General features: G+C 34.3%; 1 protein-coding gene across 4 annotated transcripts in view; it reads left to right on the forward strand.

Annotated features, from left to right (window-relative positions):
• TFPI (tissue factor pathway inhibitor) overlaps window positions 1-16,952 on the forward strand; it is a 103,681-nt gene that overhangs the window by 68,166 nt on the left and 18,563 nt on the right. For all 4 annotated transcript variants that reach the window (XM_010370296.2, XM_010370299.1, XM_030916458.1 and 1 more), the window contains 3 exons: window positions 10,659-10,697; window positions 14,078-14,254; window positions 14,847-14,939. In XM_010370296.2, coding sequence (XP_010368598.1) covers window positions 10,659-10,697; window positions 14,078-14,254; window positions 14,847-14,939 — 309 coding nt within the window. The remainder of the gene's footprint in view (window positions 1-10,658; window positions 10,698-14,077; window positions 14,255-14,846; window positions 14,940-16,952) is intronic.

A 16,952-nucleotide genomic window follows, 5' to 3' on the forward strand; every position in this document is an offset into this window, starting at 1 on the left:
ACAGACATGGGGAAAAAGCAGAGCAGAAAAGCTGAAAATTCTAAAACAGGAGCGCCTCTCCCCCTCCAAAGGAACGCAGTTCCTTGCAAGCAATGGAACAAAGCTGGATGGAGAATGACTTTGACGAGTTGAGAGCAGAACGCTTCAGATGATCAAACATCTCCGAGCTAAAGGAGGAAGTTCGAACTCATCGCAAAGAAGCTAAAAACCTTGAAAAAGGATTACACAAATGGCTCACTAGAATAACCATTGTAGAGAAGTCCTTAAATGACCTGACGGAGCTGAAAACCATGGCACAAGAACTACGTGACAAATGCACAAGTTTCAGTAACCGATTCGACCATCTGAAAGAAAGGGTATCAGTGATTGAAGATAAAATAAATGAAATGAAGCGAGAAGAGAAGTTTAGAGAAAAAAGAATAGAAAGAAACAAAGAAAGACTCCAAGAGATATGGGACTATGTGAAAAGACCAAATCTATGTCTGATTGGTGTACCTGAAAGTGACGGGGAGAATGGAACCAAGTTGGAAAACACTCTGCAGGATATTATCCAGGAGAACTTCCCCAACCTAGCAAGGAGGCCAACATTCCAATTCAGAAAATACAGAGAATGCCACAAAGATACTCCGTGAGAAGAGCAACTCCAAGACACATAATTGTCAGATTCAGCAAAGTTAAAATGAAGGAAAAAATGTTACGGGCAGCCAGAGAGAAATGTTGGCTTACCCACAAAGGGAAGCCCAACAGACTAACAGCGGATCTCTCAACAGAAACTCTACAAGCCAGAAGAGAGTGGGGCCAATATTCAACATTCTTAAAGAAAAGAATTTTCAACCCAGAATTTCATATCCAGCCAAACTAAGCTTCATAAGTGAAGGAGAAATAAAATCCTTTGCAGACAAGCAAATGCTGGGAGATTTTGTCACCACTAGGCCTGCCCTACAAGAGCTCCTAAAGGAAGCACTAAACATGGAAAGGAACAACTGGTACGAGCCACTGCAAAAACATGCTAAATTGTAAAGACCATTGATGCTAGGAAGAAACTGTATCAACTAACGAGCAAAATAACCAGCTAACATCATAATGACGGATCAAATTCACACATAACAATATTAACCTTAAATGTAAATGGGCTAAATGCTCCAACTAAAAGACACAGACTGGCAAACTGGATAAAGAGTCAAGACCCATCAGTCTGCTGTATTCAGGAGAGCCATCACACATACAGAGACACACATAGGCTCAAAATAAAAGGATGGAAGAAGATCTACCAAGCAAATGGAAAACAAAAAAAGGCAGGGGTTGCAATCCTAGTCTCTGATAAAACAGACTTTAAACCAACAAAGATCAAAAGAGACAAAGAAGGCCATTACATAATGGTAAAGGGATCAATTCAACAAGAAGAGCTAACTATCCTGAATATATATGCACCCAATACAGGAGCACCCAGATTCATAAAGCAAGTCCCTAGAGACCCAAAAAAAGAGACTTAGACTCCCACACAATAATAATGGGAAACTTTAACACCCCACTGTCAACATCAGACAGATCAACGAGACGAAAGTTAACAAGGATATCCAGGAATTGAACTCAGCTCTCCACCAAGTGGACCTAATAGACATCTATAGAACTCTCCACCCCAAATCAACAGAATATGCATTCTTCTTAGCACCACATCTCACTTATTCCAAAATTGACCACATAGTTGGAAGTAAAGCACTCCTCAGCAAATGTAAAAGAACAGAAATTATAACAAACTGTCTCTCAGATCACAGTACAATCAAACCAGAACTCAGGATTAAGAAACTCACTCAAAACCACACAACTACATGGAAACTGAACAACCTGCTCCTGAATGACTACTGAGTATATAACTAAATGAAGGCAGAAATAAAGATGTTCTTTGAAACCAATGAGAACAAAGACACAACATACCAGAATCTCTGGGACATATTTAAAGCAGTGTGTGGAGGGAAATTTATAGCACTAAATGCCCACAAGACAAAGCTGGAAAGATCTAAAATTGGCACCCTAACATCACAATTAAAATAAATAGAGAAGTAAGAGCAAGCACTTTCAAAAGCTAGCAGAAGGCAAGAAATAACTAAGATCAGAGCAGAACTGAAGGAGATAGAGACACAAAAAACCCTGCAAAAAATCAATGAATCTAGGAGCTGGTTTTTTGAAAAGATCAACAAAATTGATAGACTATTAGCAAGACTAATAAAGAAGAAAAGAGAGAAGAAAATAGATGCAATACAAAATGATAAAAGGGATATCACCACTGATCCTACAGAAATACAAACTACCATCAGAGAATACTATAGACACCCCTACGCAAACAAACTAGAAAATCTAGAAGAAATGGATAAATTCCTGGACACATACACTCTCCCAAGACTAAACCAGGAAGAAGTTGAATCCCTGTATAGATCAATAACAGACTTTAAAATTGAGGCAATAATTAATAGCCTACCAACCAAAAAAAGTCCAAGACCAGACAAATTCACAGCCGAATTCTACCAGAGGTACAAGGAGCTGGTACCATTCCTCCTGAAACTATTCCAATCAATAGAAAAAGAGGGAATCCTCCCTAACTAATTTTATGAGGCCAGCATCATCCTGACACCAAAGCCTGGCAGAGACACAACAAAAAAAGAGAATTTTAGACCAATATCCCTGATGAACATTGATGCAAAAATTCTCAATAAAATCCTGGCAAACCGGATCCAGCAGCACATCAAAAAGCTTATCCACTGTGATCAAGTGGGCTTCATCCCTGGGATTCAAGACTGGTTCAACATATGCCAATCAATAAATGTAATCCAGCATATAAACAGAACCAAAGACAAAAACCACATGATTATCTCAAAAGATGCAGAAAAGGCCTTTGACAAAATTCAACAGCCCTTCATGCTAAAAACTTAATAAATTAGGTATTGATGGGACATGTCTCAAAATAATAAGAGCTATTTATGACAAACCCACAGCCAATAATGTACTGAATGGGCAAAAACTGGAAAAATTCCCTTTGAAAACTGGCACAAGAAAGGGATGCCCACTCTCACCACTTCTATTCACCACAATGTTGGAAGTTCTGGCCAGGGCAATCAGGCAAGAGAAAGAAATAAAGGGTATTCAATTAGGAAAAGAGGAAGTCAAATTGTCCCTGTTTGCAGATGACATGATTTTATATTTAGAAAATTCCATCATCTCAGCCCCAAATCTCCTCAAGCTGATAAGCAATTTCAGCAAAGTCTCAGGATACAAAATCAATGTGCAAAAATCACAAGCATTCTTATACACCAGTAACAGATAAACAGAGAGCCAAATCATGAATGAACTCCCATTCACAATTGCTTCAAAGAAAATAAAATACCTAGGAATCCAACTTAAAGGGATGTGAAGGACCTCCTCAAGGAGAACTACAAATCACAGATCAACGAAATAAAAAAGGACACAAACAAATGGAAGAACATTCCATGCTCATGGATAGGAAGAATCAATATCGTGAAAATAGCCATACTGCACAAGGTAATTTATAGATTCAATGCCATCCCCATCAAGCTACCAATGACTTTCTTCATAGAATTGGAAAAAACTACTTTAAAGTTCATATGGAACCAAAAAGGAGCCCACATTGCCAAGACAATCCTAAGCCAAAAGAACAAAGCTGGAGGCATCACGCTACCTGATTTCAAACTACTACAAGGCTACAGTAACCAAAACAGCATGGTACTGGTACCAAAACAGAGATATAGACCAATGGAACAGGACAGAGTCCTCAGAAATAATACCACACATCTACAACCATCTGATCTTTGACAAACCTGACAAAAACAAGAAATGGAGAAAGGATTCCCTGTTTAGTAAGTGGTGCTGGGAAAACTGGCTAGCCATATGTAGGAAGCTGAAACTGGATCCCCTCCTTATACCTTATACAAAAATTAATTCAAGAGGGATTAAAGACTTAAATGTTAAAACTAAAACGATAAAAACCCTAGACGAAAACCTAGGCAATACCATTTGTGACATAGGAATGGGCACGGACTTCATGTCTAAAACACCAAAAGCAACGGCAGCAAAAGCCAAAATTGACAAATGGGATCTAATTAAACTAAAGAGCTTCTGCACAGCAAAAGAAATTACCATCAGAGTGAACAGGCAACCTACAGAATGGGAGAAACTTTTTGCAATCTACTCATCTGACAAAGGGCTAATATCCAGAATCTACAAAGAACTCAAACAAATTTACAAGATAAAAACAAACAACCCCATCAAAAAGTGCACAAAGAATATGAACAGACACTTCTCAAAAGAAGACATTTATGCAGCCAACAGACACATGAAAAAATGCTTATCATCACTGGCCATCAGAGAAATGCAAATCAAAACCACAATGAGATACCATCTCACACCAGTTAGAATGGCGATCATTAAAAAGACAGGTACTGGAGAAGATGTGGAGAAACAGGAACACTTTTACACTGTTGGTGGGACTGTAAACTAGTTCAACCATTGTGGAAGACAGTGTGGTGATTCCTCAAGGATCTAGAACTAGAGATACCCTTTGACCCAGTCATCCCATTACTGGGTATAAACCCAAAGGATTATAAATCATGCTGCCATAAAGACACAGGGACACATATATTTATTGTGGCACTATTCACAATAGCAAAGACTTGGAACCAACCTAAATGTCCATCAGTGATAGACTGAATTAAGAAAATGTGGCATATATACACCATGGAATACTATGCAGCCATAAAAAGGGATGAGTTCATGTCCTTTGCAGGGACATGGGTGAAGTTGGAAGCCATCATTCTCAGCAAACTATCACAAGGACAAAAAAAACAAACACCACATGCTCTCACTCATAGGTGGGAATTGAACAATAAGAACACTTTGACACAGGTTGGGGAACAACACATACCGGGGTCTGTTATGCAGTGGGTGGAGTGGGGAGGGATACCATTAGGAGATATACTTAATGTAAATGACGAGTTAATGGGTGCAGCACACCAATATGGGACATGTATACATATGCAACAAACCTGCATGTTGTGCACATGTACCCTAGAACTTAATGTATAATAAAATAAATAAATAAATAAATAAATAAATAAACAAGATAGAAAAAGAAAAAAAAAGGAAAAAAACAAAATTATATTCTCTGAGGAAAAATTCAAGCTAGCTGCAGAAATTTGCATAAGTAACAAGGACTTGAATGTTAATCACCAGGACAATGGGGAAAATGTCTCTAGGGCATGTGAGACCTTGGTGCCAGCTCTTCCCATCACAGACCTGGAGGCTTATGAGGAAAACGTGGTTTCCTGGACTAGGGCCCAGGGTCCCTGTGCTGTGTGCAGTCTAGGGACTTGGTGCCCTGTGTCCCAGCCACTCCAGCCATGACTGAAAGGGGCCGATGCAGAGCTAGGGCCAGAGCTTCAGAGGGTGCAAGCCTCGAGCCTTGGCAACTTCCACATGGTATTGAGCCTGAGAGTGTGCAGAAGTCAAGAATTGAGGTTTGGGAACCTACATCTAGATTTCAGATGATGTATGGAAACGCTTGGATGCCCAGATAGAAGATTGTTGCTTAGGTGGGGCTCTCATGGAGAGCCTCTGCTAGAGCAGTGCAGAAGGGAAATGTGGAGTCAGACCCCCTACACAGATTCCCTCCTGGGGCACTGCCTACTGGAGCTGTGAGAAGAAAGTGACTGTCCTCCAGGCCACAGAATGGTAGATCCATCGACAGCTTACACGATGCGCCTGCACATTTCAAAACTGATCATGCCTTCCCAATAGTCCCCCAAATTCTTAACTCATTTCAGCATTAACTCAGAAATCCACAGTCCAATGTCTCATCTGAAACAAGGCAAGTCCCTTCTGCCTATGAGCTTGTAAAATCAAAAGCAAGTTAGTTACTTCCTAGATACAATGGGGGTACAGGCATTGGGTAAACACAGCTGTTCCAAATGGGAAAAATTGGCCAAAACAAAGGGTCTACAGGCCCCATGCAAGTCCAAAATCCAGCGGGGCAGTCTAATCTTAAAGCTCCAAAATGATCTCCTTTGACTCCATGTTTCACATCCAGGTCACGCTGATGCAAGAGGTGGGCTCCGATGGCCTTGGGCAGCTCTGCCTCTGTGGCTTTGCAGGGTACAGCCTCCCTCCTGGCTGTAACACTTATTTACAGCCAACTGTTCTTTGACAAAATCAACAGAAACATACAGTGATGAATGGGCACTCTATTCAATAAATGGTGTTGGGAAATTGGATAGCCATATGCAGAAGAATAAAACTGGAACAATGTCTCATGCCTTATACAAAAATTAACTCCAAATGGATCATGACTTAAATGTAAGACCTGAAACTATAATAATTCTAGAGGAAAATCTGGAAAAATCTCTTCTACGTATTGACCTAGGCAAAGAATTTATGACTAAATCCTCAAAAGCAAATGCAAGAGAAACAAAAATTGACAAATGAGAGTTAAAGTTGACCACAAGTAACTTAAATTAAAAATATTCTGCACAGACAAAGAAATATCAGAGTGAACAGATAACCTAAGGAATGAGAAAATATTTTCAAATTGTGTATTGGACAAAAGACTAACATCTAAAACCTACAAGTAACTCAAACAATTCAACAAGAAAATAACAAACCATTTAAAAAATGGACAAAGGACACAAAAAGGTATTTTTCAACAGAAGCATGTACACAGCCAACAAACATATGAATAAAGGCTGAAAATCACTAATCATCAGACAAATACAAATTAAAACCACAATGAGATACCATATTACACCAGTCAGAATGGCTATTAGTAAAAGGCAAAAAATAACAGATGTTGAAGATTAGGAGAAAAGAGAATGCTTATACATTGTTGCTGGAAATGTAAATTAGTATAACCTCTATGGAAAACAGTATGGAGATTTCCCAAAGACCCAAAAAAATAGAACTACCATTTGTTCCAGCAATCCCAGTACTGGATATCTACCCAAAAGCAAATAAATCATTATATCAAAAAGATAACTATACTTGTATGTTTAGCACAGCACTATTTACAATAGCAAAAATATAAAATCAACATAAGTGTCTATTAGCAGATGATTGGTTATGGAAAATGTGATATTTATATATATACATATACCCCATGGAATACTACTCAGCCCTTAAAAATAAAATCATGTCTTTTATAGCAGCATGGATGGAATTGGAGGCAATTATCTTTTTTTTTTTTTTTTTTTTTTTTTTGAGACGGAGTCTCGCTCTGTCGCCCAGGCTGGAGTGCAGTGGCCGGATCTCAGCTCACTGCAAGCTCCGCCTCCCGGGTTCACGCCATTCTCCTGCCTCAGCCTCCCGAGTAGCTGGGACTACAGGGGCCCGCCACCTCGCCCGGCTAGTTTTTTGTATTTTTTTAGTAGAGACGGGGTTTCACCGTGTTAGCCAGGATGGTCTCGATCTCCTGACCTCGTGATCCGCCCGTCTCGGCCTCCCAAAGTGCTAGGATTACAGGCTTGAGCCACCGTGCCCGGCCTGAGGCTATTATCTTAAGTGAAATAACCAGAAACAGAAATTCAAATACCACGTGTTCTAATTTATAAGTGTGGGGTAGATAGTGTGTACATGTGGGCATAGTAGAATAACAGACAAATAGACAATGGACACTCAGAAAAATAAGAGGATGAAAGTGGACTGGGGAATGAGAAACTATCTAACGGTTACAATGGACACTATTTGGGTTATGGTTACACTAAAATCCATGGCACCACTATGCAATATAACCACGTAACAAAATTGTACTTCTATCCCCTAAATCTATGAAAATAAAAAAGAAATAAATTTTTAAAAAGAAAAAATAAAGAACCGAAAGAGAAAAAAAAAGTGCCAATCAGTAATCTACTTCTTAAAATAAGCGCTTTTCAAATCAACATTATCTGGGGAAATTTATTCCTGGTAGAGCAGCAGTACAATTAGTATTAAAGGATTTAGAATTAAAGCACACAGGAAGGAAGGAGAAAAATATGAGATTATTGTTGTAAAGTTCTGCGGTTTCTACAGGTGACAATGGCATACATTACTTGACACTAGACTGTAATGGATTAGTACATTCTAATCTTTAAAGCAACCATTGAAAACATGGAATAAGCAGAAATAACAAATAGGTCCATAATGAAGATGAAATTATTATTAAAATACCCAATTGCAGGCATTCTAAAGAAGACATGAACAGAGGGAAACAGAAACAAAGAAGAAATGAGAAACAGAAATCAAATAGTGATATTTGTACTCAACTCTAATGTAATTAGAGTTGTAATATATCAACTCTAATGATAATTAGATTAAATTAAAATTTAATGGTCCAGTCACTCCAGCTAAAAGGTAGATATTATCACACTGTATGCAAAAATAAATCAAGAACTAACTAACTGCATGTTGTCTATAGGAAAGGCCCTTTAAAAATAAGGACAGAGTGATTAAAAGTGAAAGGATGGAAAAAGATTGATTAGTAAAAGTAGACTACAGAATAAGATATACTACCAGGTGGAAAGAAAGATATTTATAATAGGGTCCATTAATAAAAAAGACACAACAATCCTTAATGTCTATGTGCATGGTCCTAATTATAAAACTCTAAAATTTTTAAAGAAAAAATTGGCAGAAGTCAGAGTGTACAATTCCTCAGTTCAGTTTACATAGTCCAAGACACCTTTTTTTCAGTAATTGATAAAAAAAGTAAACAACAATCACTAAGGATATAAAAGATTTGAACAACACTCTCTACCAATTTCACATAAGTGGTATTTATCTAACACTCTCCTTGCACACCCAGATGAACATATCATTGTTTACATCTGGCACACTTTTGAATGGATTTAGAAACAAAAATCAGTAAGTCAGTTTGAGGTATAAATATCATATGCCAATGTGTGTCAACCAAATGCAAATTTTGGGATGTTTTTGTTGTCAATCTTACATTTTAATATTCATAATGAAATATTAAAACAAATTCATATAAGTTGAAATTCAAAAGAGTACTAGAATGGACATTAGTCTAACATTCTCTCATTGCTCGTTAAAAAGCATTGTTAAATGGTTTGTCCTGCCTAAATCTAAGAAAACTTGATAATTTGCTATAAATCTTTTTTAACTATTAATTGCTTTCATACTGCTATTGCCATACAAATTATCATGTCCAAGGTTATTATTATTAGATTCCTCAAAGATAATTATTGCTAATATAAATACACTTAAAATTCTAGTGTGCTAAACCACATCGAGTTAGTTGGCATGAATATTACCTGAATTAATCCTATTGAGAACGTAACAGCAAACAAAATAGACGTTCTTTCAAAAATTGTATTAAACAAGCATTTATATATTCCCACCCTATGACTATTGTCAATAGGTAAATCACGAATGAAAATTGTTTAGTGTTCTAGTCTTATGTACTTATTATATGTACACATTTCTTTCTTCTCCTTATCAATTAAATCATATTAGTTTTATATCTAAATATTTTAATGTCAGATTATATGACAGTCTACAATCTAGTTGAAAACATTAATATGAAGTTGGTTCGTTGCAGTGAAAGCAAAGTAAACCAAACAACTTACTTCAACAGATACGGTTATACATATACACACACACACACCTTTTTCTTAAAAGGCTATTGAATAAAACATAGTACAATTCTAAAAGAAGTTTGGGTCCATTAGTTTCCCTTTCATAGACATTTTACTCTCCATAGAAGAATTAACTATTTCAAGAAAAAAAGGATGATCCTGTTGCTAAAAGAGGCTTATAACCCAATTCATATTATTTCTCTCATTCTTTCTTGCTTCCTCTCTCTCACTCCCTTTCTATCTCTCTGGTCATATAACTAATGGTAACCTGCTTTGACCAAAGATTTTCTCTGTAAAACAAACAATTCCACAACAAAATAAATATGACTCAACTTTCGTAATGTCTATGCGAGCAAATTAAAACTTCATAGATTTATTTTTGTCAATTTAAATTTCATTACCTATCATTTAAATTAGAACTTAGAATTCATATTTGGAATATGGTAGGACAAAGGCAACTAACATTCTAGTTTTAGAGGGAAATGATTCCGTTAATTCAAATGTTAAGCCAAACAACCTGTCCCAGATGCCTTTTCTTCTCTACATTGGTAATAATAATGAAACTTGCGATTGGGTTGAGACAATGAAGCAAGGGAATGAATAAGGAAAGGAAATAATTCTGGTTAATTTCACTTTTATTCCTAGGTATCTAACAAATTATTTTTATATGTAATGTAGGCTGCTTGAATTACTTTCATATTTCACATTTTTTAAATAATTGCTTTTAGTACAGATCTCCTGAACGGTAGACATAGTCACTATGAATTCTCAGCTTTGTAAGTGTGTTAGAAAGTTTTATCACAGTTTCTAAAACATTACTCTATTGAAATGAAGTGGCTTCATGGTTACAATAAATAGAAAAGATTAATTTTTAGAGAAAAGAAAAAGAAATTCAATTTTTATTAAGACTTTCTATATAAGAATAATTTTAATCGTAATAAATACATCACTCTTGTTTGTTAAATTCAAATTCATAGTATGACATCATAAATTGTGGCAATTGATATTCATATATTCTTTTGATTACAGATAATACAAACAGGATTATACAGACGACATTGCAACAAGGTGAATATTTATTTGTCTGTAAATTTGGAACATTTATGTAAGGCATTTGGATATTCAACTTTTTGTTTTTTTGCTTCCTTGTTTGTTATTTCTGTTTCTTGATTCAGTACAGATATTCAATTCTTAAGTTTCTCTGAGATTGATTTAAAAAACCCATAAAAGAGATTGATCATAAACACATATGAGAAATTAATCATGTCATTTTCGAAATGATTTATTACGTGTTTCAATGGACATAATCAAAAATTAGGAAAATATATGCCTTATATTTGTCAGAGGAGGCTCCAAACACCATATTTACTCTAACTCTAATGTAGTATGACATTTAGTTTTAGTTCAATCGTAGTCCAGAGCCACACATGCTGTTTTAACATCTTCCAGAGAGAGATTTAGATGTTTTGAGTCTTACTTTATTTCTCTGATCTCTAATCACTTGTTAATCTCAGCATTGTGTGGCTTTAGCAAGTTTCACCAAACATTCCCTGGAATGGATGTATGTGTCTTGAGTTGTCAACAGTTATACATGCAAAAGTAAGTGGAGATATTTAAAAATAAATATCTAGCATGTATGTGTATGTTTAATTGTGTAATTTAAATCATATTATTTATTGTTTTCAGCTAAAAATAATTACTTTTTCACAAGCATATTAGCACAAGAAAGAATGGTATCAATGGATCAGGGAAACCAACCTCCTTTTAATAAAGGTCTAGAAACTGATTTGGTCCAATTGTCAGTTATGGCATTTCAATGAGAAAATATTGAACAAAGAGATAAAATAGTTTAACTCAGGACATGAAAGACCACAAAATTCAAAGTGCATTTAAATTTTATTTATTTTGATTTATTTATGTGGGAAAGATTTGAAAATTTCTGTGACACATTGATAATCTGTAGGCCCAAATCACTGACCAGAATTGGAATCAGAATGTATAAAATAAAGATGATAGCAAAGTTTGTAAAAGAAACATAAGTAAATGTATGTACTTACAATTTTAAAAAATAGGTTCCTATAAATATTAAAATAATCTTGACAAAAATGTTTAGAACTTTAATTAAATGAAGGCTTTATCTGTAGTATCAAATAAAATAGCATATTTATAATAAAGAAGTTTTTGTCTACAAAGGGAAATAAATATTTTTGTGAAAGAAAATACCAAGCTTTAAATATTAGGACCTTTTACCAAAAACATAAAACTAGAAAAAAATTAAATACAGGTAATATTTTAATGTAAATTTATGCTATAAAGTGTGTATTTATAATTCAGAATTCAATCATTCCTAACTCATATTTTATATGAAAGTTAGAGAATAAAGCTGTGTTCACATGAATGTTAAAAATACTTACATGCTAACACCTATTCATAACAAAGACTTGATCAATTTTGAGTTAGCTTTATATTATGCTTCCTAACATTGGACCATTATAGATTTGAGATTTAATACAATCCCTTAGAAATAAAGTTTGGTCCAAGACAATTCCCAAGTGTTCAGACACAAACAAAAGTTGACAGTAATAATGCTGTAGTGTATCTAGTCTGCATTCTGTCTTACTCAATTTCAACTGAGCACCAACTTAGAGCAAGGGTTATTTATGCAAATTCAATAAGAAGGTTAATTTATTTACCTGAAGAAAATGGGAAATTAATTTCTTGATTTACAACTGTAGTTTAAACTGCAGGTCAAAAAAGAATTATTTTACATGTGTCTATTTTCAACTTTGTCTTCAAATAAGTTCATGTTTCCCAATGTGGTTTCATATAAAAAATAGCAACTTTCAGTTTTACAGTTTATTGTTTGTTGTTGTTTTGTTTATTTTTAATTTTTGTGGGTACATATCAGGTGTATATATTTATGTACATGTACAGTGTCTTAATTATACTTATCAGCATAATTTGTTATACTTTTATGTTTTTATATGTAATATTTTTCCCACATCCACTTTTGGCAAACAAAGTTTTTGCATCCTCTGTTCAGATTATTTAAAATTTCATTAAAAGTACACATTACAGCTAAAACAAATCATATGATAGTAATTCAATGTATTTTTTACCTCATAAAATGTTATAAAATTTTAAAGAATTATTTTATTCCTTTCCCCCACATATTATTACACTTAACTAAACATCATAAAAACATTCATTTGGAAAAACAAGAGGCAAAACAGAAGAAACAAAGTTAACTTTCAAATTAATACATTGAAAAGTTACAGAAAATAGACTTTTAAAACTATATTATAGTAGTAAGTTTTACTTAATAAAATAACTTTTTAATAAGGAGTTGGTTCTTTTATAGATCTGCAACTGTTGCAGAAATCATTAACATTATTAAATACACGTTCTTTTTTATAGTAAAATACTTGTGGGTATTGCTTCCCTGACATAGAAGAACAAGTTGCTTTAAGATGAAAAAGGTTACCACAGTTCAATTTTGCCACTATGGTAATATACTTGCAGGAAAAAAATTGAGAAATTGGAATTTTGTTCTAAAAATTCAAGCCAAATATGCCTGTGCACATAATAATTTTGAAAATTAGCTCACTTCTTTTCACAGTGCATGCATGTAGACAGAGCTGGTGATGTAGATCACGGTGGCACAACTTCTATGACAGCTGTGTTTAGCCTGCTTTGGAGCACTATCAAAGAAGAAGTTTTAGTCTTTTGCAGAAGCCTCTCCAATCCTTGAACATGTATTTCCTTTCTGCCTCTGCATTATTGAAGTCATTCCAATGACAAGAAGAAGGAAAAAATAAAAATAACACAGCAGTAGAGGATGTGCTACCTAGTACAGATATTAATTCCCACATAAGAATTCAGGAACTTCTAAGGCTAGCCATGAAAACTTCATCCCCTCAAGTCTTCTTTTTCAATTTTTAAGAATTTAAACCATTCTTTTTTTTTTAAATTGTACTTTATGTTCTAGGGTACATGTGCACAACGTGTAGCTTTGTTAAGCAACACACTAAACTGCTTTTCCTGAGAAGCCACCCTCAATAACTTGAAATGTTCATAGACCTTTCCTAAATGTTAATACACATAAACATATTAAAAATAATTAAACCACATTTTTGCCATAAAGTTTTGTAATTTCAAAGCAACAGTGGTACATGGTAAAATAATATTTTATTCCTTAAATTCGTAAAATAAATGATAGTTAACTCCCTATTAATTTACAATGAGAAATTTAGAATTTGAAATGCCATTCCCAGAATAATGATAGATAATTTTAATAGTGTATAGCTGTGGATAAAGTTAGATTTTTTACTTTTTAATTTTTATGCTTACTCCTTAAATAACGTAGCCAGTTATTTATAAATTTTATTAAAATCAGTAATTTATTTACACAAAAGAATATTGCCTTCTGACAATTTTATAATTTCTAGAAAAGCCAGATTTCTGCTTTTTGGAAGAAGATCCTGGAATATGTCGAGGTTATATTACCAGGTATTTTTATAACAATCAGTCAAAACAGTGCGAACGTTTCAAGTATGGTGGATGCCTGGGCAATATGAACAATTTTGAGACACTGGAAGAATGCAAGAACACCTGTGAAGATGGTTGTAAGTTTATTTCTCATTTCATTTTAGTACATTTATAGGCATTCTTTTAAAACTAAGGCATCTCAGATGATATTCAAGCTTACTCAGATTTTGTTTTAGCCATGCAAATAAAGATATATATTCATTAAATGTGAGATTTGTGACTATAGTTTTTTAAAAAACATAGAAAATTAAGAAACTATTTTCATAGATCTAATTCTTTTTATGTTGCATTATTTAATTTTTCTTCCTGAGAATACTGCAGTACAATTTTGGCACAATAGAATTGTTGAAATCTTTCACATTTATACAAATATGAGAGCAAACAGTTAATGAAAACTACCACCTAAAATCAATTAGTTTTATCTGCCTGTAACATTGATTAAAGGGATGACTTAAACATTAACTGTCATGCTTTTTTGACCAAGAACTACAGTTACTCATGGAAGTATTACCTTACAATATATTTAAAGATTCACTGTTTGCTAATCTAACATAGCAATGTGAATGAAATTGCCCGAAGTCTGCTTTATTAACTGTTGTATGCTTCATGAGTCCAAATATGAGATTGTGACAATGTTTATCTATTTTAATTGGCTGTATTTTTTTCCAGTGGATGGTTTCCAGGTGGATAATTATGGAACCCAGCTCAGTGCTGTGAATAACTCCCAGACTCCACAATCAACCAAGGTTCCCAGCTTTTTTGGTAAGAATCTTGTGGATTTTATTGCTTCCAGGAAACTATTATCCTGATACCAATGAAGTGGATTGTGTATTAGAAGTATGTCTTTAAATATATGTATACCTGTGTTGTTGCTTAATAATGTGTTCGTTGAAATACTGAGATTCAAATTGTTCAAGAGATTTAATCGCATAAAAGCAACAATTTTCCTAATCTATTTTAAAATATGCTTTGAAGTAAGCTTTTGATTATGTATCACTTGAAAAACTTTCATATGATATTTAGCTCTATGCCAAATTTATTTTGTAAAACAACACTAGGAATTATCAGCCTCGGTGTAAGATGGTAAATCGTTTTACTGGCACAGCAGTGCATCAAAGGCAGTCTAAAGTGCTTTTAAAGTCAATATAGCACTAGGCAAGGTCTCTGGTGTTACTCAGAGGACAGATTAGAAATGGATTGAATAACCATGCCTAAATGTTTATGTCACTCTGGAGGGAATTTTCTTTTGAATTCTCCAGGACTCTTTTTTATGTTCTTGTCTGTTAACTTATTTATCAGATTTAAATGAATATATAGAAAATATTTCCACAAAATGCAGAGCTGAGAAAATAGTGAAAATACTGGAAAACATAATCAGGAACCACAAATATCTGGGCAGTTAGAAATAACATAAAAAGCTAAAAATTACCAGTGTAAAAATATTAGATCCTAGCTAAATTATAAAAAGTACATGTTCTTAATCAGATATTTAAGATTTTGCTTAGAAGTAGTCCATGTGAACATGTCAAATGTAAACTTGGCATATTTATATATAAACTTAGCCTGAGTGTAAGGAATTCTGTAACTATTAAAATTGCAATCTTAGGATTAAAATAGTAATAAAAAAGAAACATAGTGTTTGGGCCAGGAATTATCTACCTTGGCCATTTATCAGAATCAGATTGGCTTTGAGCTACTCCTCTTTACAGCAAACAAACAAACGAGCAACTAAGCAAGCAAGCCAACAGAATGCAAACAAAACTCCTGCCCAGGTGGATTTGAAGCATTAAAATGTTGACTCCGACTTATCTAGAAAGAGTCTGTGAATGTTCCGCTGAGTCCCACAGTGATCTAATCATTTGTGGATCTTGCTTCAGCACTGAATGTCACACCTTGGAAATCACAAGGAGGTTTTGAAACATGATTAAAGAGGAAATGGAAAGTGTAATGAGATGTGAGATCTACGAGGGAGCATTATATGTGCTTTTAATAATTGAAACACTATTATGTGAAAGGAGAATTAAGTTCTCTGCATGCCTTACCCTTTAGTCCTGCCTATTTCAGACCCTCCCCAGATCCCCATCCGCATCCTCCCTTATCCCCCTCAACCCAGCCTAAGCATGAAGATTAATGTGTGAGAACTGAAGTATAAATACCTTTCTATAATATGTTTCTTTCTTATGTGAGATCTTAAAAAATTGATGGCTGTCTCAGGGATTAATAAATTCCCTAAATTGTAGGCATTCGATAAGTGTTCAATTAGCACTTAAGAGGTCATTAAGGGAATGCAAGCTTTCAGTGGGAGTTGGAAAGTACGATATATTCAAAATGACTTTAGGCCCTTACATTCAATAGGTAGAGCAGTGAATTGAATGCCAGATGAACTTGAGTCTAATTTTTAAATACTACTTCGTTTGTAAAAATCAATACCTTTGTGATTCTGATTTTTTTATCTGAAAAATTAAGTACTATCATTTCATTGTTTCTTTATGTCTTTCCAGCTTTATATTTTTCACTCATATTTTGTTTTATTCAGTTAAGTATTATATTTTCAAAAGCAAATTGAATCTTACTGCTGTAAAAGAAAATTTAGAATGATGAAATTATTAACAGGTTTAAATATACATGTGACACAGTATATCAACAAGTACAAGAAATGTATGAAATCAGTTTGCAACATGTTTGAATATTTTTGTTTGAATTATTTTACCAATTCAAGTGGAGATCTGCAGTCATTTATCATTAAAGTGAGTAGAGTAGGCTAGGGAATAGTTT

The sequence above is a fragment of the Rhinopithecus roxellana genome, chromosome 14, assembly GCF_007565055.1.
Source record: "Rhinopithecus roxellana isolate Shanxi Qingling chromosome 14, ASM756505v1, whole genome shotgun sequence".
Lineage (NCBI taxonomy): Eukaryota > Metazoa > Chordata > Mammalia > Primates > Cercopithecidae > Rhinopithecus > Rhinopithecus roxellana.